The sequence below is a fragment of the Amblyraja radiata genome, chromosome 26 (genome assembly GCF_010909765.2).
Source record: "Amblyraja radiata isolate CabotCenter1 chromosome 26, sAmbRad1.1.pri, whole genome shotgun sequence".
Taxonomy (NCBI): domain Eukaryota; kingdom Metazoa; phylum Chordata; class Chondrichthyes; order Rajiformes; family Rajidae; genus Amblyraja; species Amblyraja radiata.
Window position 1 is genome coordinate 17233027 of NC_045981.1, and position 25516 is coordinate 17258542.

Sequence of the window (25516 nt, forward strand, 5' to 3'; positions counted from 1 at the left end):
GCTTGCAGATAATTATGGCGTTTCTATTAATAAACAAGCAAACAAACAGTCAATTAAGACGTTGTTATGGACTGCTTTGGTTGACCAAGAGGTGTTGCCTAGTAGTCCTGACAGTCATAAATCCATACAGCCAGTTCAGAACATGGAGGCCATCATTAAACTGAAGGAGATGGAGCTTGAGTCACAGAAAATGGCCTTAAAAAAGGATGAGCTCATGCATGTTCTTGAAATGAAACGGCTTGAGGAGGAAACCAAAAGGGCTGAGGAGGAAACCAAAATGGCCTTAAAAGAGAAAGAGCTCATGCATGTTCTTGAAATGAAACGGCTTGAGCTTGAGGAGGAAACCAAAAGGGCTGAATTTCAGCTGCGGGAGAAAGAATTAGATACTTCCCGGTTCTCTTCTAAAGAGCGTGAGTTTGATGTGAGCAGAAATATTCGTTTGGTTCCACCGTTCAGTGAAAAAGATGTTGATAAATAATTCACTGTGTTTGAGCGTGTGGCTATATCACTGAAATGGCCTAAGGGCGTGTGGACATTGCTGTTGCAATGCGTCCTTGTTGGTAAAGCGCGTGAGGTATATTCGTCATTGTCGGTAGACAATAGCCTTGACTATGAAATTGTAAAATCTACCGTCCTCAGAGCGTATGAGTTGGTTCCCGAAGCGTACCGCCAATAATTCCGGCGTTTCAGAAAATATGATAACCAAACATATGTTGAATTTGCTCGCGAAAAGGAGGCTCTGTTTGAACGCTGGTGTGCTTCTCAGGGGGTAAAAGATTTTGCCCAGTTAAGGTCCTTGATGATAATGGAGGATTTTAAAAACTGTCTTCCTGAAAGAGTGACAACATATCTTAATGAGCAGAAAGTCTCAGACGTGTCTAAGGCCGCTGTATTGGCGGATGAATATGTGCTCACTCATAAGGCAGTTTTTGGGGAGCGATCCTCTGGTTTTAGTGGGAGACCAGTTGATCGTGGTGGTGTTGCTGGTAACAGTATAAAAACTTTTTCTGTGTCAGTTGATAGCAGCACTTCAAAGCAGTGGGAAGTCAAACCTGATAAAACTGACAGTGATTTGGGGGCTAAGGACAGTCCAATGTGTTTCTACTGTAAGGTGAGAGGGCACATTTGTAAAACATGTCCCATTCTTAAAAAGAAAAAAGCGAAGCCGGTGGCTTTGGTCAACACACAGAAGGTACATGCAATCCCTGTGGTGCCTGAGACTGATGATTTGGTGGATTTTTCTCCTTTTGTCATGAGGGGTTTTGTGTCTATGGAGGATGGGGACAGTAAAGTACCTGTGACAATCTTACGTGATACTGCTGCCTCTCAGTCCTTCTTTTTGTTATTGAAAAATTAATAATTTTTCCATTTGACCCTGGTTTTGTATTATGTTATTGGCCTTTGAGGTATTTGATTTTGGCGACCGTAACATAATTATGTGACAATAAACCAATGACTAATTAATCACCTTTATGCTTTATCTATGCACTGTGGACAGTTTGATTGCATTCATATATAGTCTTTTCTTTTACTGGATAGCAGGCAAACAAAAGCTTTTCACTGCACCTCGGTACAATTGACAATAATAAACTAAACTAAGACTTGGAGCCGTGAGCTTCATTGTTAGTGTCTTTTATTTAAAATCCTGTATGTTGTATAAAGCTGCACAACTGGCCTGAGTGAAAATATCATATGCAAAATCCTTCATTATCCACTGCAATTATAAATGAGCATACCAATAATATTTGGAATTGATTAATACTTAATAACGCTCCAGGTTCCGGTGTTGATCTAAGTTTCTATATTGATCTAGGGATTGCCTGCAATAATATCCTGCTGGGCATTGAGGGTCTTTGTTATCTGTTCCAAGCTGCATTTATTCCACAGCTCTGTCTTACAAAGAGGCCTAATTTTTTCAAGGCCGCAGGGGTCTAAGGCCTGTGGAGATGGCAAATAGTGCCCACATAATGTGAAGGACACGCTGCCACCTGCAAAAATGTATTTTACTCTTGTCTCATTCTCTAGCTTTGAGCCTTAGCTTCAGACAGACGCCATGAATTCAAATTCCACTGCGTGACCTTGGCACGCTGAGCACTGCAGGTTCTATTTTTGGATGAGATGTTGAATTGAAACTTTTATTGTTCGTTCAAGTGGAGGTAAACAATCTTATTGTACTGTTCCTGGAAGAGCAAAGCTGTTTGCTCAGTATGCTGGTTGTCATTTATCATTCAACCAACCATTGGAAACACATTCATTCATTTTAGAAATTCATTTCACGGTTCTTTATTCAGAGCTGCTGGTGAGCAATGTCTTCTGTCTAATGCACTATTGGCATAGTAGAAAGAATAGGAAAGTGAGATAGAATTGTAGCTGTTTAAGAAAGAACTGCAGATGCTGGAAAAATCGAAGGTAGACACAAATGCGGGAGAAACTCAGCGGGTGAGGCAGCATCTATGGAGCGAAGGAATAGGTGAAGTTTTGGGTTGAGACCCTTCTTCAGACTGATGTGGGGGTGGGCGGGAAGAAGAAAGGAAGAGGTGGAGATAGTGGGCTGTGGGAGAGCCGGGAAGGGGAGCGGAAGGAGTGAGAAAGCAAGGACGACCTGAAATTAGAGAAGTCAATGTTCATATCGCTAGGGTGTAAACTACCCAAGCGAAATATGAGGTGCTGCTCCTCCAATTTGCGGTGGGACTCACTCTGGCCAGGACAGAAAAGTCGGATACTGAATGGGAGGGGGAGTTGCAGTGCTGAGCCACCGGGAGATCGTGTTGGTTAATGCGAACTGAGTAGAGGTGTTGGGCGAAGCGATCGCCAAGTCTGCGCTTGGTCTCACTGATGTAGAACAGTTCACACCTAGAGCAGCAGATGCAATAGATGAGGTTGGAAGAGAATTGTAGCTGTTAATGATCTTTAAGCTTTATGCTTGTACCTTTACAGCTGTTGATAACATTTGAAAACCAAAACAATGGCCTAGATTCAAGTTGTTGCTCTGCTCTGGGATTCTGGAGTTCCTTCATTCGGCAAGGGATTGAGGGTAGGAATAAGTGCTGTTTCGGACGACAGTCATTAGTTTGGTTTAGTTTAGAGAATCAGAGGGGAAACAGGCCCTTTGGCACACCAAGTCCACGCCGACCAGTGATCCCTGTACACTAGCAATCTCCTACACACTAGAAACAATTTACAATTTTTATTGAAGCCAATTAACCTACAAACCTGTCCGTCTTTGGAGTGTGGGAGGAAACCAGAGCACCCGGGAAAAACCCACATGGTCACAGAGAGAACGTACAAACTCCGTACTGCCAGCACCTGCTGTTAGGATCGAACCTGGGCCTCTGGCACTGTAAGGCAGCAACTCTATCGCTGCACCACATTGCTGCCCCAAAGACATGGTCCTTCTTACTTCAGATGACAATTAAAACCCCAACATATTGTTCCTGAATAATGTAGGTATGTTGTAAAACGTACCTGAAGCGTCGCTGAAAATCTGTCCTAGCCCATGTGCGCGATTTTGGCGCCGCTTAGAGGGGGGCGGGTTTAAAACGCGATTTTCCCTAGGCTGTTCAAATCGAGGATGTTCAGCCTAGTTAATTATTAACGATAAATCGCTGGAAGATTCCGTCGCTTGAGCTATTTTTAGTTTTAAGGGGTTTATTTACTTGTTATAGTAGGTTAAAAATTAACCTCTAAACCCGCGACCGCCGACAACGGGCCGGATCTCATACAGGGGACAACGGAAGATAGGTTGTTTATTTTTACGTTAAAAAGGGCTTCTTAAGATCCCTTTATACAAAATTTAATGTTGCGAGTAGCTAATTTGGGGCCCATTATATCCCGCAGTATTTTTCTGGGCATTTGGGGGCACAAATCTACCGCAATGTGAACGTTCTAAACCAGCGCGTTCCACAGGAATCCCCACTCGAAAGCTGATTTAAATGCCATTAATTTACAGCAATTGAACACTAAATTCCTTCCATTTGGCCTATAAATTAATGTCAATGAGATTTAAAAATCATGTTTTATTGTGAATTCTTTGTGAATATTATTTGGACACTTAGGCTATTTAAAAATGTTAATCTTTTCTTAAGAAATGGATAGATGTTTAGATCTAGTTATTGAAGTTTGGAATTAGCTACAATTGGGTAACTAACTAACTATATGCTTTAATTTCAGGTCATCCAAGTAAGACTGCTGCACCCGCTGAGTTTCCCCAGCAATTTTGTGTACCTAAGATTATTTTATATTTGTTTCAGAATGCTTCAATCTATGATAACTGAAAATTTCATTCAGTTCTCTTAATTTTTAAGAAAGTTATGGGCTTTTGACTGTCCACGATCACAGCTTTTTTGTTATGTCCATAGAAAATCAATAGGGAACAAGATGCTAATTTCCAAATATGAAAATGGCCATAACATTTTTAATACTTGAGATATGAAAGTGAATTAGGTGTCAAATTAAACTTCTTTTTATGCTTTATCTGATGGGATAAATTGCAGACTTGATTTTTAAAATCTCAAAATTTTGTATCATTGCTAAATAATGGCAGGGAAATTACCCTACCTCCTGCCTCTCCTTGTTTGACTTGAACTGTAGCATTTCCTTATTTAGCTGACGACACGTGTCCTGAAGTTCGATTACTTGCCGACGACATAAATCCTTGTCTGTGATCGTTTTGCTAATATGCATTTGGGCTTCATCCCTCGCCCCATATGCCTGCGGTAAATAAGAAAAATCATGAATTTTCATTAGAAAATCATAAAGTTTGACCAGACATTTCTATACCTTTTCCGCACTGGTGCTGTTGATGAAATTGTATTAATACATCACATTGTTTTGGTCTGAAGTCCCGAGCCGAAACATCCCGCACCCTTTTTCTCCAGAGTTGCTGCCTGACCCGCTGAGTTACTCCAGCACTTTGTATCTAACATTGTTTTCATGGTTATCTTTCGGCTATGCTGAGTTGGTCACAATTACGTCTATTTAAATATTCCAAGGAATGGACAAAAAAAGAAACAGAACGCAGAATTCTTGATCCAAACCACATTCCAATAGTGGAGGCACAAGATACTGCAGATGTTGGAATCTGGAGCAAAAATGCACGAGTGAAATCAAGATTATGTTAGGAATTTCTCGCTATACCCAACAACATGAACATTGAAGATAGACACAAAGGGATGGAGTACCTCAGTAGGTCAGGTAGCATCTCTGGGGAAAAAGGATGGGTGTCGTTTCAGGTCGGGACCTTTCTTCAGACATTCTACACAATATGAACATTAAATTCTTCAATTTCAGGCATTGTCCCTCTGCTCCGATTCTCTTCCCCTCCCACACACCAAACTCCCTCCTACATTCATGCTCCCACTACTTCTGTCACCCGGTTCCTTTCCTCTCCTCCTCATGCTCATCTCCCACCCATCCCATCTCTGTCCCCTATTTCCATTTCATCACCCCCTCCTTTCCCTCCCCCCTTCCATCTAAATCAATCCCCCCTGCTTCACATTTCACTCCCCCTCTTCTTTCCTTATCTGATACCCTTTTGTCTCCTTTTCACCTCCAGCATTGTCACTATCTCCACCTATCTGCCAAATACTTTCACCCCCTCACCTGTATCTATCTATCTATCATTTGCGAGCCTTTCCCCCACCCCTATCTCTCTTTTGCCACTTTTCTCCCCCTACTTAATCAGTCTGAAGATGGGTCCCCACCCAAAGCATCATCTGACTTGCTGAGTTCCTCTAGCGCATTGTTTTTTGCTCAAGATTACAATATTTGCAGTCTCTTATGTCTCCAGGATTACGTTTCAATTTGATTTGCCCAAAGACTGAAGATGGAACTTAATACAAATTGCAGATTTAATTAATTTAGTCATTTGACTTTTCCATGATCTACCTCCCTCTAACCCTGAGTACATTTCACAAAAATATATCCATTAAAAATTGAAAATAAACTGAATAAACTGCCAATAATAAAAGGCCTCAAATCTGACATTTGATCATTTGCCTCTTCATTGGTCAAATCAATGGACTTCACTGGACTGTCTTATTGTTACAGGTGCCGAAACAGAATAATTAAATTCTTACTTGCAGCAGCACAACACGTAGGTGAACATAGCACTCATTAGATACCGCAATAGACAACAAAAAGAAGTTCAATAAATTAAAAATATATATAGTGCAAAAAACAAAAACAAAGCCTGAAGTACCTAGTGCAACCCAGGCAGTTTGTTGTTTACAGTTTAGTTGGAGTTTATGGTATTCCATAGCCTGATGGCTGTTGGGAAGAAGTTGTTCCTGAACCTGGACATTACAGGACAGGTAATGTCAGATTTAATTACACTAACCTCATCACGCTCCTTCTGTAGTTCGAGGACTTGTGACTGGAGTGAGCTAATTTTATCTTTGTACATATCACAGTCAATCTTCAGAGTGGCGCATTCCATGAACATATTTTCCTTTTCGTCCAAATACTGGCAGATAGAAGAAAGTAAAACAGTTTGAATATTTTGATACTAATGCAGGTGCCAGAGAAACAAAGGTTGAGTCTAGAGGAATCAAGATGAAATATAATTTGGGAGTGTGAAGTTCGTAAAACAAAACCGGATAAGATCTAAATGGAGTCAGTAGAAAATAGTCAAACTGTGGTGTATGGAGAATGTAAGTAACTTTGGGACATCTTTCCACTTTACAGTTTTATAAATGTGAACAAATGTGGTAGATTTCCTTTATCAGTCAGTTTCTTTGCTGAATTTGAATTTTTTTTTGCCATTTTCAGTATAATTTGTTTCCAATCTGAAATCTGAAAACTATTCATGCGATACTCTCAGTTTCATTAACTAAATAAATCCTCAGCAAAGACAAGTTTAATTTTAAGATCAGGGATAAGGATGTACTGCAGAGACATATGCAGCAACATAATGATTTCTTTATGTCTCTGAGAGCATTTTATTTATCATTTCATCAGAAATATTAACTGCAAGAAATTTTTATTCTGAAATAAATGTGAAAATTGGTAGAAATACAATGAAATCTTGTTGACAACTGTAAAGTGGGGAACATATATAAAGAGTTAATCTGTCTTTCTTCTTTCCAGATGCTTTGTAGTCGAGTTTCTGGTTTAATGTGATTTTCAGCATTTTCATCTTTTGTTCATTTTTCCACTGTTTCACCCCCCCCCCCCCCCTTCCCAGATCCCCATTCGTATGGAAATATTGCCTTCTTACAAACTATTGCTTTTTCATTTTACTTTAGAGATCATTTTTTTCGCTTGACATTGACTCTAATGATTTCCAGTTATAGTATTTTCTGCTGGTGACAAATGACAACTTTTCTTTTGCTTTTGTGTTAAGTTATCATCACTGATCTGTTTTCATTAATGAATGGGAGCTAGATAGGGCTCTTAAAGTAATGGGATATGGGGAGAAGGCAAGAACGGGGTACTGATTGGGGATGATCAGCCATGATCACATTGAATGGCGGTGCTGGCACGAAGGGCCAAATGGCCTACTCCTGCACCTATTGTCTATTGTCTATTGAATGTGTGGGGCAAAAAAACATCTACATGGATGGATACCAATCAAGTTAGGGTTCAAATGTATGCTTCACATACTGTATGTCTTCACAATAGAGTTGAAGATACACATTAAACAAAAGGAGAAAATGTGCAAAATATTAGGTATGATAAAAATTGGAAGAGATCTAGAATCTTTAGAATCAGATAAAATTACTAGGCATGGATAGAGTGTTTCCCAGACACGAGTTTTGACCATTGATATTGAATCATCTTCTTTGGCCACACATGTGATACCAAGGCACTGGAAGGTTGATGTTGTTTGGAAAGGATCAAATAATTGCTGGTGATTGGTGATTAAAAATAGTGGAACAGATTCCAAGGGTTTGCATTAATTATTATTTGGAAAGGCATATTCTATTCAAGGACAGAGAGCATGAATTTGAGAAGATAATTAATGTTGTTGCCTTAATAGAGAAGGTATCAAAGTGGGTTGAGGAAGTGAGTGCACTTAATGTAATCTACATGGATTTACCAAGGTTTCAAATGGCGGAATGGTCAACAAAACACCTGTATAAGGCCTATCATGGAGAGAGTTGCAAACTGTATCCAAAACTGCTTCTGTGCCAGAAAGCAAAGGGTGTTTTAATGACAGGCCGGCTATTTTTAGTGAGGTCTCTTGCTAGACTTCAACAATTTAGACAAGTATAAAGGGTATCATTATGACGTTTGCTGATTATTTACAACATACCCTACCGAGGGAATGTCCCTGGAAAAGGGGGAGATGTGGTCACTTGCAGTAACTTGGAGATCATGCCCAAGTCGACAAATCTTGGCAAATCAAATAAATTGTCAGCGGCTCCTGGGTAAATTGGAAACGTTCTCAGACACAAATATCCAAGAGAGGAAACCACATTGTGGCTACAATGAACTCACCAAGTTGTCATCTTTAAACGTATATTCAGGTCTTTTATATCTGCAGGCGACACCTTGGCCAGTTTCAAACCACCAGATTGATGGGACCAAAGGTGAGTAATAGCACTCAGCCTGATCCGAGCCCTTTGTGTACATCATTCTCACCACATGAGATGAGTGGAATAGGATTCAAGTCAAGCTCAGAGTACGTATGCATGTATGTGTTCAAAGTAGGCAGGGACATTACTTGTAATGACTAAGACTAAATGTTGAAGATGTTAATTACTAATCTGCTGCTTTCTTGTTTTCTAATGACCCCTTCAAACAAAGTCTATTTACAGTCTGAAGTGCACGCGCTCACCTCGTTCCTTAGTCGTTCAGCTTTATCTAGTTCCAAGCGCAGTGAATTCATTACTTTCATTAGATCTTGACTTTCTTCCAAAGCTTCTACACGATCCTGTTCCAAGATATCTATTGTCACCTATTTTAAAAAATTGAACATCTTCAGAAATTTATGTGAAAAGCAAAAGTAAAAAAGTATTTTTTTCCCCCAAACATTTTGTTGTTCTGAAAAGCAAGCTCCTCCAGAAATAGGCGAAATAGAAGTGACATTTTAATGGTAAACGCTACAACAGCGACAACATTGCAAAGTCATAAACTATATTGATGATTCTATGTGATCATCATTTTCTAAAGTGCTTTTCTGTCCTCCTTAAGATTAAATTATTAGCTATCTGTGATCTAATTTATCAGAAAACAAACATTTATATCCTTGCAATGATACAGTGACTTAAAAGAAAATTTCAAATTATGACAGAGAGTGAAAGTTATAGGAAGCATTCAAAAAAGGACACAAAGTGCTGGAGTAACTCAGCAGGACAGGCAAAATCTCTGGAGAACATGGATAGATGACATTTTGGGTCGAGACACTTCTGAGATGCAGCATGGAACATACCCTTCGGCCTAACGGGTCCACGCCGACCACTGATCGCCCATTCATATTAATTCTTTTTTAACCCACTTTCACAATGACTCCCTACACACTTGGGGCAATTTTACAGAGGCCAATTAACCTACAAACCCACACGTCTTTGCGATGTGTGGGGAGACCGGAACACCTGGAGGAAACCCACACTGGGTGAGCGTGCAAACTCCGTACAGACAACACCCAAGGTCAGGATCAAACCCGGGTCTCTGGCACTATCAGCTGTGCCACTGTGCCACCCATTAATTAGTTAGTGATAAACACATCACGTAGTGTGAAGAATCTAAATTCCAGCGATATTTTGATTAGTACGGGTGTCAGTGGTTATGGGAGAAGACAGGAGAATGGGGTCGGGAGAGAAAGATAGATCAGCCATGATTGAATAGCAGAGTAGACTTGATGGGCCAAATGGCCCAATTCTGCTCCTTTAACTTATGAACCTATATTGGGAATCTGAAATAAAAACAGAAAATGTTGAAACTGCGCAGTAGGACAGACAGCAACTTAGTTTTAACATCTCAGGTTGAAAATCTTGACGATAGCTTATCCCTTAGTAATCATAGTGCCATACAAAATCATAACGCAAAATATTCCACTAAAGTCAATAGAAATGAATTTCAAATGCAGAAAACAGAGTGCTGATAGTACTAAACAATAAGCTGTTGAATGAATAAATTAATGAACAAAAAAATCTGTGTGCAAATATATGTACTCAAACAAAATGCAGTGGCTGCCTCGCCAACAGTCTGTCCTTTCTTCTTTTTGTTATTTTTAGTTAAAAAGTATGTTTTAGTGTTGCTTGGTTTGTTTTATATGGGGGGTGGGGGGGGGGGGGGGTTTCGGGGAAACTTTTTTTCAATTTCTTATCTCGACAGAGATGCGATTTGTTTCATATCATATCTCCGTCCCAACTGCGGCCTAACATCGTGGAGTTGGCGGCCTTTCCTGGAGACCGGCCCGGCGCTCCAAGCCGCAGGAGTCTGAGGGACTTTAACATCGCGGGGCCTGTAGACTCTAACATCGTGAGACCCGCGGTCTCTGGTAAGAAGAGGCCGACTCGGGAGCTCCAAGCCGCGGAGAGAATTTCAACCGTCCCGACACGGGAGTTTCGATAACCCCGACGGGGGCTTTGATCGTCGGCTGCAGGCGCTTTGATCGCCCTGACTGTAGATGGTTTGACTGACCCGACCACGGGAGAACAAGAGGAAGAAGATTGAACTTTATTGCCTTCCATCACAGTGAGGAATGTGGAATCCGCTGTGATGGATGTTTATGTTAACTTTTATGTGGTTGTGTGTCTTGTTGCTTTTCACTTACAATACAACAATACAATACAATTTATTTGTTGTCATTTGAACCCAGAGGTTCAAACGAAATTTGGTTTCTGCAGTCATACACACAAGAAGAAGAACCAAGACACAACACAATTTACACAAACATCCATCATAGTGAATCTCCTCCTCACTGTGATGGAAGGCAAAGTCTTATCTCTCCCCTGCACTCCTCATGCTCCTCCCGATGTCAGAGTCAAAGCTCCCGGCGGGCGATGGTAAATAAGTCCCGCGGCAATTATAAAGCCGGGTGATGCAAGGCCCTGCTCCGGGTCTTGGAGTTGGCTCGGCGTGCGCTAGCAAGTCCCGCGGCCATTTATAGCCATGCCGGGCGATGTAAGGCCCCGCTCCAGGTCATCCTCAACCCCGCAACTCGGGCGGGAGAAGTCGCCGTTGCGGAAGTAGGGACCCGAGGGCTCCCTGTGTCACTGTCCACCAGACCTGCAGTTGAAGCCTCCGAATCTCCAGGGTCGGGCTGCAGCAGCGTTCCACCACCGCTCCGAACTCGGCCAGCTCCGCGATGGTAAGTAAGTCCGCAGGCTCCGCGACTAGAGCCCCAGGTCGTTCCGGTTGGAGGCCGCTCCACGGTGCTAGGCCCCAACGACAACGGAGACCCGACAGAGAAAAGGTCGGGTTCTCCGTGCAGGGGAAAGATTTAAAAGTTTCCCCCACCACCCCCCACCCCCCGCCCCCCACACACATATCCAGTTTAAAAAACAAAACAAAACTACATTCAAACGAGACAAAAAATTTTTTAAAAAGACAGACGGACTGCAGAGGCCGCTGCGACGTGAGTCGTGCCGCCCACCCGTTGACTTATGTATGGCTGTATGGTAAATCAAATTTCACTGTACCTTGGCGGTGCTCGCTCGAAGGGCCGAATGGCCTACTCCTGCACCTATTGTCTATTAACTGGTACATGTGACAATAAACTGACCTTGAAACCTTGAGACCTTGAAAATGCAACATACTTACTGGGTTCATTTGTACTTCCTGGATCCTGAATCTTAGTTTATCAATTTCTTCTTTTAAATGTAAAAGTTCATCTTGTTTGGGTTTGAATGCTTCTCGTAGCTTCGATGACACTCTTCGTTCAACATCAAATTCCACTATTAATTTCTTATTCTCCATTATAAGATTATCGACCTTTAAAGGAATTCAAACAGGATTTGGCATGAAACCCATATATTAAAGGGAGATTTTCTTTGCAATATTATTTTAAATTCCATAAAAAGATATATAATAAATCACCAATGTGGAATCCTATATCATTTGCATCAACGAGTCACTATCAATTGCAAGTCATAGTCATACAGTATAGAACCAAGCCCTTTGGCCATGTCGACCAAGCTAGTCTCATTTGCCTGGTTCTGTTTTTTTTTTAATTAACATTTCTTAATTAAATATGAGGAACTAATGATAAGTGCAGCCAACATTGATAAAGTATTAACCAATGGGAATCAAATGCTACTAGTTTCTAATATCTATGCAAATCATCAATCATATGAATAATGTAGCATGTTTATATAATTTACGAAACATGAAAATCTGCTGTCACAAATGTGTAATCAAAAACCCAGGCAAAAATTTAAACAAAAATCAAAATACCCATTTTGTGTAGGAAGGAACTGCAGATGTTGGTTTACACCAAAGATAGACACAAAATGCTGCAGTAACTCAGCAGGCAGCATCTCTGGAGAAAAGGAATAGGTGATGTTTCAGGTCGAAACCCTTCTTCAGTGTGACCAGCTGAGTCAAAATATCTATTTATCCACAATTGTGATTTTTCACCCTACTTGAATCAATTGATTTTTATTCTATCAATTTCAATCATATGGTGCCAGGAATGTGGTGTTGAGGGATGAGCTTATTTCATGATCTACTGCTTCTAGTAAAGTTTATTAAGTCGCGACAGAGGGAAGGTGAATGTGAGAGAAGTTTTATGTTGCATGTTTCCTGGATTTATGAAGGTATTCCTACTATAGCATCAGTAAAAAAGTCCTTCAACTGCTACACATGCAAACTCTGCAGGCTGCAGTTTAACAGTAGCCGTATCATGTACAAGGTCGAATGCAATTTCTCAAACTCAAACAATTGTTATATTCAAGCCAACATCTGTTCTGATATAGACCATCTCCCTGTTCGCAACTTTGGCTGCCAATGGTCATTCATTTTCATTATTTGAGCAATTCAACAGTTACTTTTCTTCCTTTATAAATTTGAAATTGATCATCAAAGTCTTCTACTGAAACACGCTCCTGCTGATAGTCAATGCTAAGATAAAAGAAGATAAAAGAGGCTAAATTATTTTCTGGTTGCATCTGTGAATAAGATGATTGTGTTATCAAGCCTCTTGCTGGAGAATGTGGAACTGTATCGGACTGGTTTGTTGATATCAGAAAAGATCATCACATCACCTCCAAAACAGAAAAGACCCATGGATTGCACGCTTCTGTTGGGATGCCAACAAATTGCAACTCTCCATTCAAATATTTAAATTATTTCTCATGATTTAACTCTCTTATTTTCTGTATTCTGTATTTCTGTCAAAAACTCATGAGATTCTTTTTCCTGAAAAAGATCATGGAATCTGAACGAAGTTGAAGAGAAGGGTGGCACGGTGGCGCAGCGGTAGAGTTGCTGCCTTAAGGGCCTGTACCAGTAGGCAACTGCCGGCGACTGTCATAGTCGTAGCAGGTTGCTAAAAAAACGGCAACTGGACTACCCTATGACAATGTCTACGACAATGTCTATGACAAGCTACAACAACCTACAACCTAATTGACGTCAAGCTAGCGCCAACCGGCGACCCATTTGGACGTCCACCTACGACCACACCTACGCCAACCTATGACCACACAGGCGACAACCAATGACAACCAAGTCAACCTACCTCCATCCACGACAAGCTACGACAAGCAACGACCCTGTCGGGGGACAACTGAAGACAACTGAAGACAATTCAGTCGCCGGTACCTGTCGCCAGTTGACGTAGGTTGACGTAGATAGTCGCCAAATGGAATTCACCGAAGTCAGCACCCGATGACAACCTACGTCACCTGGTGACAACCCACGTCATCCTGGCGACAACCCACGTCATCCTGGCAACAACCTACGACAGCACCTACGCCAGGAGAAGACAAGTTACAATAAGCCCATGGTCGCCGACTGTCGCCAAAAGGTTTGAACATTTCAAAATCCAGCATCGACCAGAAAAACGCTTGTTTGCCTATTTGCCGGCACTCGCCTAAAAAATCGCCTAAATGGGACGGGACAGACCCTTTACAGCGCTAGAGACCCGGATTTGATCCTGACTACGAATGCTGTCTATACAGAATTTGTACGTTCTACCCATGACCTGCGTGGGTTTTCTCAGGGAGCTCTGGTTTCCTCCCACACTCCAAAGACTTATGGTTTGTAGGCTAATTGGCTTTGATAAAATTGTAAATTGTCACCAGTGTGTGTTGATGTGCGGGTCCGCTGGCCGGCGTGGGCTTGGTGGGCCGAAGGGCCTGTTTCCACTGTATCTCTAAACTAAACTAAAGGGTTCAAGGAAAACATTGGTGCAAGATTCAACAGTTTCTGCTGCTATTGGGAAGAACAATGGAGGACCCGGCATGGGGGAGACTGCCGTGAGGGAGGTAGGAGGAAGAACAATGGACGAGGGACAAAGGATGATGGAGACCCGACAATAAAGTATTCCTATTCCTGCTGTAATCATGAATCCAGGATGGATTGGGTTAAAACGCTGTTGACATTACTCTTCCCAACACAAGTTCATTATTGAAATGAGATGGATTAGGAGGCTGATTCAAAATCTCTTGTGGGCTTCACTTAATCTTTTATGCAGCCAAATGTATCAAGAAAATAAAGAAGCCCTTCTCGTCAGACACACCCTCCACCACGCAGCTCACAATTCCACAACCCTCCCATTCTCCCACTCACATGCTCCTCACTCCCTCTCACCCCACATCCTCCATCCCCAAAACCCTTCACAAATTACAGTCAAAGTTCTGGAGGTACAGTCTAAATATTGACCTTCATACCATTTAGAGCTGAAGTGTTGGGTATCACAACATAAAAAATAAAACATAGAACAGTACAGCATAAGAACAGGCCCTTTGGCCCACAATATTTGTGCCGAACATGATGCCAAGATCATCGCTTATCTACCTGCACGGTACCCATATCCCTCTATTCACATATGATACGAATAACTGATTGAACAATAAAGCAATACCTGTTGTCGTAACTCTCTGCTTCGTGTTACAGACATTTCCTTCTCCTGGAGAGTATTTGTATACCGCATCAGTATCTGATAATTTTCTTCCTTCAGACGAATCATTTCATCATGGTGACGATTCCAGTCCATTTTCATCCTACTTAAGTTAACCTCTGCTGCCTTCAAATTCGTGAGCTCAGTCTTGAGTTGTTGGTTTTGCTCTTCCATGCCTTGCATTTTTTCATTCAACCGATGCTTGATACATTTTTCTTCTCCTAACCATTTCTGAGCATTCATTACCTCATTCATTAAAGATTGAATCAAACTTAAATTTCCTTTTTCATCTGCAACCAAAGACAGTAAATTGAGTGATTTTCATCATTCTTTCTTTAAGGCTTCATGTTAGAGATTTATTGGTTAATATATATGCATTATATATCCATTTGACTTATCACTCTACCCGATATATTAGTGACTATGAGCAAACAAAAAGAAACTGGTTCCTGGGTTCCACTGCATATTCTGTTGTGCTGCAGCAAGCAAGAATGTCATTGTCCTATCTGGGACATATGACAATAAAACAGTCTTGACTCTTGACAATTAAATAAGATTTTTGTAGACCTCGCCTACAAATTCTAGAATTTTAAATTTCCTAAATGTTAATGAAATTACAAACACCATGTAAATATTAGGCTTGCTTATTGAACTGAGGTTTTATCTTCAGGCTTTACTTTATTCCAACTGTAATATTACCATTGCAGATCAGCTGTAATATTGCCTCATTTTATGTTCTTACAGCAATTGTCAGTGTAGCTCTTCCCACATGAGTAAAAAATAGAAGCCTTTTGCAACTTACAACATGTATTTAATTCTCAGCCTCTATATTTTCAAGAGAAATGGCTGTATTAATAGAAATTCATTGTGATTAGACGTAAACTAATTGTGCTACTAATTGGCATTAGGTGATCCAGATAAAACTCAGCTCAGGCGTTAGATGGGGTGCTGTCTGTACGGAGTTTGGACGTTCTCCCTGTGATGGCGTGGGTTTCCTCCGGGTGCTCGGGTTTCCCCCACACTCCAAAGACACGCCGGCTTGTAGGTTGATTGGCTTCTGTAAATTGTCCCTAATATGCAGGATAGAACTAGTGTACAGTTGATTGTTGGTCGGCGTGGATTCGGTGGACTGAAGGGCCTGTTTCCAATCTGTATCTCTAAAACTAAAACTATAAATAGCTGGTTTATGAACAGTGCACCATCATCTTCAGGCAGGGAAAATTTTTGTACACATTACAATAAAGACCAGCACATTTTATTGAGAATATACCCAAATGTGGTGAAGTTTCCCATGAACAGCACGTATTGTTAAATGCTGAAGCAATACAACAATCTGCAGGTGGCAGTGTGAGCTTGTGGAAGATGGTCTGTCGGCAGTGTGGCAGTGTTGTCACTGAAAGCTCAATATAAAAACAATGCTTTATCACCCAGCAGCTGGAGTTCAGCTCATTTGGGGGACAGGTAGCCTGATGACTGCATTCAAAATTCATCCACTGAAGTGGGCTTTGAAAGAAAAGAGCAAAGGAAAATAAAATAACAGGTTGCCTTGTGGATATGAACACTGAAAGTTGGATTTTCCCCCATAAATCATTTACTTAGATTAAATGAATTTAGAAATGTCATATCTACAAATGAGAACATGAAATAATACTCAATTTGGACTTGAGCCTACCATTATTAAAACAGTAGCACAGCAGTAGTGTTGCCTCCTTACAGCGCCAGAGACCCGGAGTTTGTACGTTCTCCCTGTGACCACGTAGGTTTTCTCTGGGTGCTCCGGTTTCCTTGCACATTCCAAAGACGTGCAGGTTTGTAGGTTAATTGTCTTCTGTAAATTGTCCGTAGTGTGTAGGATAAAACTAGTGTATGGGTGATTGCTGGTCAGAGTGGACTCGGTGGGCCGAGAGCCTGTTTGGACCCTATATCTAAAAACTGAACTAAATTTATTCATGACTGTTTTTGTACTTTCAGAATAATGCATGTATTTGAGGTTTTAGGTATAAAGCTAACTTTAGTGTAGAAAATCTTTTTCATTGAGTGCAGGACATTGAAAAAATATTTATTCCTATTGCTTGTATCCATACAAAGTTGTACATTACCTGTGAGAGTGAGTACTCTGTTTCCAGTGTTCATCTTACACTTTCTGAACTGACTTCTGTAAGATACCCCTCTGCATCTTCTCATTCTTTCTCTATCTTTCGCTTCCCATTTCTCTCTCTCTCTTTGCTGAAAGTGTTAGTTGAACTCTGGGAAAAGAGTACTCGCGCTCATAGATAATGTACAACTTTGTATGGATACAAGCAATGGGAATAAATAATCTGAGAAAATTAAATATGCAAACAAAAATCGATCTTACCGAGTATGCTGCTACAATCCTTGGTAGGTTCCTTCCCAGTTATTGATGTATAAATTTCAGGATTATAGAACCCTAAAGACTCCAGAAAGGCAACACCTCCTTTCTTTCCCCGAGTTCTTAATAGATCGAGCATATATCCTTGAAATAAAGATAGCACAAATGAACTAGACTGTGTTAAATAATCTTCTCACCGTAGCTACATCAAGGACCAATGTTTTAAAATGCAGGAAGGTAATTCTAAAAATAACAATGTTTTAATAATTCTAAATGGTTTGGCTGCTTCCACGACCTTTTGATGGGTTTGTATATGGCTAATTGCTGGAGTAAGCTGAACTCAGCTAGTACATCTCAAGCGCACTATCATTGATTTATGGAGAACAAAATGGGTGATCAATTCATGCTTGTATCCTTTGAACCTGCTGGAGCTTTGTGTAAATGTAGCACAGAGGGCCAGGAGTTAAAAAAAACCCTGGCAATTTTCAGAATTTTTTGATTAGTAAGGGTGTCAGAGGTTATGGGGCGAAGACAGGAGAATGTGTTTGAGAGGGAAAGATAGATCAGCCATGACTGAATGGCTCAGTAGACTTGATGGGCCGAATGGCCTAATTCTGCTCCTAGAACTTATGAATTTATGAATCCATGCGATTTGGGAATGATGGCCACAATTCCGCAGAACATGCAGTGAAGGCAAACACAAGAAACTGCAGATGCACAATGTTGATCTCAATGAAATAAAAATGCTCTGTTGTAACAGAAGAACGTTGCAAATAATAATTTTTCTCCACACAATCTATCTAACTTGTCTTACTTGCCTGGCACATTAACTCAAATTTGGAGCAGGGTTTTAGCTGCAGGAATCTGCATCGAGAGGCTTTGGAATGAAATTGTCCGTTTCACTCAGACATTGAAGGCAGCTAACGTGAAAGGTGTATCCCTTAAGTAGCTAATTGGCAACATCGGGAGAAGAAATGCTCCCTAAAGTGGGAAGTGTTCCATTTCCAGCCAAAACAATTAAAACCCCCTTGAAAGAAATGAAACAGCTGCATAAAATGAAGAGAAGAAAGCTTACCAGTTCTCATACACCGGTGTTTAAGGTGAGGGGCAAACAGAATCTCTTCCTCATCTGTCTCCCCGATGACATGACACTGGCGTAGGAAGGGTGTGATGTGGCAGGGTCGAACACTGTTGGTGATTATGTGGCGCTGGCTTTCAATCAGGTCCCAAATTGTTTCCTCATCCAGATCCTTTACTTCCATGACACTTGAGGCAATTTCATCCATGATAATAGCTAGGAAAGGAATGGTTGAACTGTTTACAAACTCACTTTTACTCATTTTCAGTTTGTAGGTGTCACTGGCTAAGTAAACATTTAATGCTCATTCCTAATTTCCTCATGAGAGAGCTGTGGTGAGCCACTTGCTTGAAAAGCGCTACAATCCCAGTGGTGAACGGTGTTGTGTTAAATAAGGAGTTTCAGGATCACAAGGGAACAGCTGTGTATTTCCAAAGTTAGGAGACTGTGCAACAAGGAGAGGATTTACAAAGGGTGATGTTCTCAAGTGCCTGCCCCCCTTAGCCTTAAGAAGGCAGATTATGGGTTTTCAATAAAACTCTCACTCTTCGTACCACTTGGTATATGGAATGTGAGTTTCAATAAACGTCCATTCCAATAACCTGCTGAGAGGAGGTACTGAGATCATTCTTGTCTATATGAAAGGCGCCATTCAAAATGGCACATCACTGTTAGCGGTTCCACTAGGTTCCCGTAATGTTGACAAAATGCTTTATGAATTTTGTTTCAACTGCGGGACTTTGTCATAATAACTGGAATTACTAAAGAGTCTAAAACAAGGACAAATAGATGTCTGAAGAAGGGTTCCAACCCAAAACATCACCTGTTCTTTCTCCAGAGATGCTGCCTGACCCGCTGAGTTACTCCTGCATCTTGTGTCGATCTTCGATATAAACCAACATCTGCAGTTCCTTCCTACACAAATACAAGAAGTTATTTTACAGTAACAAAATTGTATTCATCCATTCTCTGTTGTGTGTTTTAAAGCCTTTGTTAAATATTGTTGAACCTTGGTTAAATTTGATAGGACTTGTGGAAGATTTATTCAACATTTTCATACAACATAAATTGTCCCCTCTCCAACTGTTATAATAATTGTTTCTACTGTTATACGGTGGAACGGACTTGACAACAAACAGGGACTTAAATAGTTGAAACTCTTTGCAGCCCAGATTCTGTTTTGCTTTTTTTTTCTTCTTTAGTTTAGGGGGGTTTTGTTTTTTGTTTTTTCTCTTTTTTTCTCTTTTATTTTTATTTTTAGCTTTTTGTTTTTACACATATAAGTTCTCTTTTAAACACTTAACTACATTTACATAGAGACCAGGAGGTCCATATTCAATGTGTATTTTGACACTGGACTTATATTTATGTTATACCTGCCATTAATGTAACCCTGATCCCTATGTATCAATATCATTGTTATGTTTATCGTTACTTTTGTTGTTGTTTTGTTTTTGCTTTTGAAAAAAACTAATAAAAAGATTTTAAAAGAAAGAAATAAATATTTTTGAATAAGATTTCATCTACTTGCAAATGGTTGACCTAGGAATTCAAGTACATTCATCCTTAGGAACATAGAACAATTCCTTGATCTGAATAGTGAAATCATAGAGCACAATATTGGGCTTCATATTGAACCAGTGTGCAGTGGAGATCAATATTCAGTAGAGATTGTTACTGTGAAATATCTTCTTGTATTTGTGTAAGAAGGAACTGCAGATGCTGTTTTATACCGAGATCAATAGCCAGCAAGAAACTACAAGCCAAGACCAGTCAATGGTTGATATCATTGCTGTTTTCAATGAGTGAAGAAATTGGAGAAGGAAAGTTACCAGCTGCAAATCCTGCAGTGCTGGTTGGAGGGAACGTGAAGTTTGGGGTAGTGTAGAGATGACTGGGGAAGGAAATGTGGTAATTGAGAAGGGCACACCAGTTGAGCTGCTGTACTGAATAAATAATCTACTGACACTGTACGGGGTACGGGGGATCGCTGGTGTACGGGGATCGCTGGTCAGCACGGACTCAGTGGGCTGAAGGGCCTGTTTCCACACTGTATCTCTAAACTAAACTAAACTAAAAGCCTTTTAAACACGACTATCGTATCTGCTTCCACCACCACCTCTGGGTACAATACCACTCTCTGTGTAAAATACTCACCCCACATATTGTCTTTAAACTTTCCGTTCTCACCTTAAAGTAATGCCCTCTAGTATTTGACATTTCTACCATGGGGAATAGGTTCTGGCTGAGTATCCTATCTATGCTTCTCATAATTTTATAAACTTCTATCAGGACTTTCCATAGAAGAATGTTTGGATGATGCTGTAGCTTTAAGTCAATGTCTGATCAATATTGCAATTTTTCTTGCAGCTGTTTGTATTGCGAAGAGAAATTAGAGACAAGTTGGATGTCATTGACGTTTATAAAACATACAAATTCCACATTCAGAAGTTCCTGTCACCAACCAGGGCAGCACGGTGGCACAGCGGTAGAGTTGCTGCCTTACAGCGCCAGAGACACGGGTTCGATCCTGACTACAGGTGCTGTCTGTGCAGAGTTTATACATTTTCCCCGTGACCGCATGGGGTTTCCATGGGTGCTCAGGTTTCCTCCCACATTCCCACATTCCACATGCAAATGTTCAGAAAGGAGAACTCCATTCCCACATTTCGGTAAAAATTATAAATTGTCCCATAGAATAATGCTAGTGTACGGGATCACTGGTCGGCGCAACTCGATGGGCTGAAGGGTCTATTTCCACGCTATTTCTCTAAACTAAACTAAACTAAACTAAACTCCACAGTCTGAAGAAGAGTCTCGACCCGAAAGGTCACCCATTCCTTCTCTCCAGAGGTGCTGCCAGTCCCGCTGAGTTACTCCAGCATTTTGTGTCTACCTTCAATTTAAACCAGCATCTGCAGTTCTTTCCTTCACATAAACTCCACAGGATATACTGTTCCATTATCCACTGAAGCAACCAGCATAGAGTTGCGACCTGATGGGAACTTTAACATTTTGTATCTCTAACTTTAACATTTTGTGAATTATTTTCATTGTAAAGCAATACTGAAAATGCTGTGCCATGGACTGACTCTGGACTCTGGTCCTGTCCATGGAGGAGGACTGGCCACATTTTTGTGCCTCCCACCACAGTGATGAATGCTGTGGTGGATGTTTGTGTTACATTTTGTGTGTTCTTTATTATTGTATCGCTGCTGACAACCCAATCCTTGCCGGGTCACTGCTCGTGCGGTCGACCGGTTGGTGCAGAGAGTAGCTTTGAATGTTTGTCTCTTCGTTGATTGTGTCCCTTTCTTTTTTAAAAAGCTACTGTAATGCGCCCTTTAAATTGCCCCTCGGGGATGAATAAAGTGCTTGATTGATTGATTGATTGATTGATGTAACTGAGTTTTTGACAGATGTGCACTCCACAACCTCTCTTTGCCTGAGAATTTGTCTGTATAGATTAGCAATGTGAATCCCATGGATTTAAAAATGTATAACTTTGTTTAAAGGAATCAACTTTTATCTTCGTCCACGTGTGACCAAATATTTACTTCATTCGCAAAATATTTTAAATGACATTTATTGCATTTATGATTAAAGCCTTTTATTTCCTGGTTTGTCATCTGTCAGAAATGTCTTTAATCGGTGCACTGTGGACTGTGCATGCGAGCAAAATCTTTTTATTGTACCTCTAACACGTGACAATAATAAACGAAACAACTAAACTACACTAATCTAAACCAACAAATCTAAACCAAACTAAATGTGTAGGAAGGGACTGCAGATGCTGGTTTACATCGAAGATAGACACAAAATGCTGGAGTAACTCAGCGGGACAGGCAGCATCTCTGGAGAGAAGAAATGGGTGACATTTCAGGTCGAGACCCTTCTTCAGACTGAGAGTCAGGGGAGAGGGAGTCTAGAGATATGGAAGGGTAAGGTGTGAAAAGGACAGATCAAAGCAGACTATGTGAAGGAAATGTAGAATGGTTCATTGTTAGCTGCGTGGAAGGTGACAGGGTGGCATACAATCAGTAAAATTAATCAGACAGTGAAACTAGTAGAACTAGGGTGGGGGAGGGATGTAGAGAGAGGGAAAGCAAGGGTTACTTGAAGATAGAGAAATCAATATTTTTACTGCTGGGTTGTACCGAACTAATCTGATCAACTACTTAGCCAATTTGAAGAAGTCACTGTAACTTGAAACCATAGATTCCTTGTATCAGGTACCTCGTCACTACAAATGGGGAACTCTAGTTCACTGATTGCATGTGGAAATGCACATGACCGCAGATGCTGCAATCCTGAGCAAAACGCAAAGTGCTGGAGGGACAGTGGGTTAGGTAGCATCTGGGGAGGAAATGAATAGGCGGAGTTTCGTGGCAGAAGTCTTCTTCAGACTCATTTGGAAAGGTTGGCAACACATATTACATAATCTGTTGTTTTTAATGTTATACAATAGTTTCCTCTTCAATAGAACCCTGCAGTCTTGTTCTAAAGGGTATTGTGGAAAGCCTTTAGACTTTAGAGATGCAACATGGAAACATGGCCTTTGGTCCACCTAGTCTACACCAACCACCAATTACCACATACACCAGCACTATCCTACACATTAGCGACAATTTACAATTTTACAAAAGCCATCAATCTACAAACCTGTACGTCTTTGGAGTGTAGGAGGAAACCGAAGCACCCGGAGAAAACCCATGCCGTCACAGGGAGAATGGACAAACTCCATACAGACAGCACCCGTAGTCAGGATCGAACCAAGGTCTCTGATGTTGTAAGGCAGCAAGTCTACCACTGTACCACTCAGCTGCCTCAACAAATCAAAGTTACAGTACAGAAGCTGAGTAGTATAATGTTTAAGTGATGAATATTGTAGCATCTCTGGCTCACAGTGATACAGGACTAGAAATATTTTGTTTTAGAAATATCCCTCCATTACCTTCATATCCAGGTGCCTATCTAAAAGTCTCTTAAATGCTACAGTTGTATCTGCCTCCACCACCACCCCTGGCCGTGTATTCCAGGCATCCACCACTCTGAGTAAAAAATCTGTTCTGTACATCTCCTTTGCACTTTGTTCATCCCACCATAAAGCTATGCCCTCTTGTCCTTGGCATTCTCAATCTGGGAGAAAGGTTCTGACTGTTTACCCTACTGCACATTAATTCCTAATATAAACAAAATGGAACCCAGCAGTGAAATAACCAATCCCATGTTATCTGCCAGATACTGTAGCTGTGTGCTTCAGTTCAATTGCTAAAGGGTTTGAATATACGGGAATTATATTTAGGTTTCTTGTAACAAACGTATGCTCAAAACAAATTCTCTATTTAATTCAAAACAAACATGCTGAAGGAACGCTACAGGTCAGGCAGCATTTGTGGAGGGAATAGACAAGCAACGTTTCAGGTTAGGACTTTTCTTCAGACTGATGGGGGGTAAAGTTGATAAAGGGAGGTGAGATGGAGCAAAGCATGGCGAGTTGTAGGTGGATAAGGTGAAGATTGGCAGATGAGTGGAGATAGTGACAAAGGCTAGAGATGAAATTGAGACAAAAGGGTGTCAGATGAGGAAAGAAGAGGAGCGATATATAAAGTTGGAGGGAAGGATATGGGTGGAGGGGGATAGGGGAGGGGAAAGAGGAGATAAAGAGAATATCAAGAAATTTGGGACAAGAAGATGGGAGATGGCAACTGAGAGATCCAGCAAACCCTGGCGGATCGAGCGCAAGTGTATGGCGAAATTATCGCCTGGTCTACGCATAGTCTCGTCGATGTAAAGGTGGCCATGTAATTCAACTGTACCAATGACTAACGTGTGATAACAATTTTGTGGATTTTGTTACATTTAAAAAATTCCATTCTTTGATTGCATTTTCTAATTATTTCACGTCTGAACTTGTTCTTAGCATTCACCAGGATCAAGAAACGATCCATTTCTATTTTCAACAGCAAGTGGCAAACTTTGTCTCTGCGTCAAATCCTGATGACTCATACGACATTGGGAAAGTGTTCTTGAAATGACTCACACATGTAAATCCACGTTTTGCTATTTACAGTCGAGTACATTGATACAACTATCGAGTAAGCACAAAAAATGTTCCTTTGATAGGAGCACGAATTGACCGAAACATTGATTAACAGATAGGCATTAAAATCTGGGCTAGAGTAACAAGTGCTGACTTTGATTTAAAAGTTACTGCGAGTAAAACTAGCAAATCCTGCTTTATCACTTACTTAACTATCTTGTTAATGTTAAAAGCCATACTAAGTCTTCACTTACTGTGAGAGGACGACACTGTCCGAACAATTCAGGTTAAGGTGCTCTACTGCAGAACAGATTTCTTCACCCACGGGAGCCAATAACAGAAGGAGCCATGGAGCCGGAGAGATTAGAAAACAAGGAAGTAAATGTCTTCAGGAAATAAAAGAAAATGTGACCTGCCTTGGATTAACCCTTCAAATGTCTGCACTGGGAAAATACCTTTTGTTTTTCAATACCTATTACGTGGATAAAGGTGGGGCAAAGTGGTGGAGCCAGAGTGGTGGAAGGGCGGGGGAGGGTCAGGAGGGAAGGGGAGCGAGAGAGGGTGGTATGTGGCAGTAGGGTGGTATGTGGCAGTAGGGTGGAATGTGGCAGCAGGGTGGAATGTGGTGTAACCACATCCTTTTATCATCACTTTATCAGATTGCAAAGAAGATTCACCTGGGTGTTACCTGGTTTGGAGCGAGGAGGGCCATCGGGGAGCCGAGGGAGAGCCGTCGGATAGCGAGGAGAGCTGCCAAGAACGAAGGGGGACACGGTGGGTTGGGCCACCAAGAACACAAATGGCGGGGGGGGGTCCGAGAGTAAAGGGGGGTGTGTGGGGGTGGTCATGGGGGAGGGGGGTTGCTGCCACGCACAGTGGCAGGCTGTGGATAGGACTATTCGGTGAACCTTTGTGAATTTGTCGACGCCAAAATGTGGCAACGCATGTTCTTCCGAGGTGAGGTGCTTTCATGTAATCCACAAACCCTTTTATCATATGGCCAATATTTACATGCAATCATTAATATGTATCGTA

General features: G+C 41.1%; 1 protein-coding gene across 2 annotated transcripts in view; it reads right to left on the bottom strand.

Moving 5' to 3' along the window:
• Nucleotides 1–24890, bottom strand: part of card14 (caspase recruitment domain family member 14) — a 61489-nt gene extending 36599 nt beyond the window's left edge. The window contains exons 1-8 of one of the 2 annotated variants that reach the window (XM_033044342.1): nt 24736–24890; nt 18436–18654; nt 17367–17504; nt 14975–15300; nt 11710–11880; nt 8780–8899; nt 6338–6463; nt 4558–4710 (exon numbers count right to left, since the gene is read on the bottom strand). In XM_033044342.1, coding sequence (XP_032900233.1) covers nt 4558–4710; nt 6338–6463; nt 8780–8899; nt 11710–11880; nt 14975–15300; nt 17367–17504; nt 18436–18646 — 1245 coding nt within the window. In that variant the 5' untranslated portion in view covers nt 18647–18654; nt 24736–24890. Of the gene's footprint in view, nt 1–4557; nt 4711–6337; nt 6464–8779; nt 8900–11709; nt 11881–14974; nt 15301–17366; nt 17505–18435; nt 18655–19261; nt 19313–24735 lie in introns of those variants that run through there. The other variant, XM_033044341.1, reaches the window with a different exon arrangement.
• Nucleotides 24891–25516: the final 626 nt, after the last annotated feature.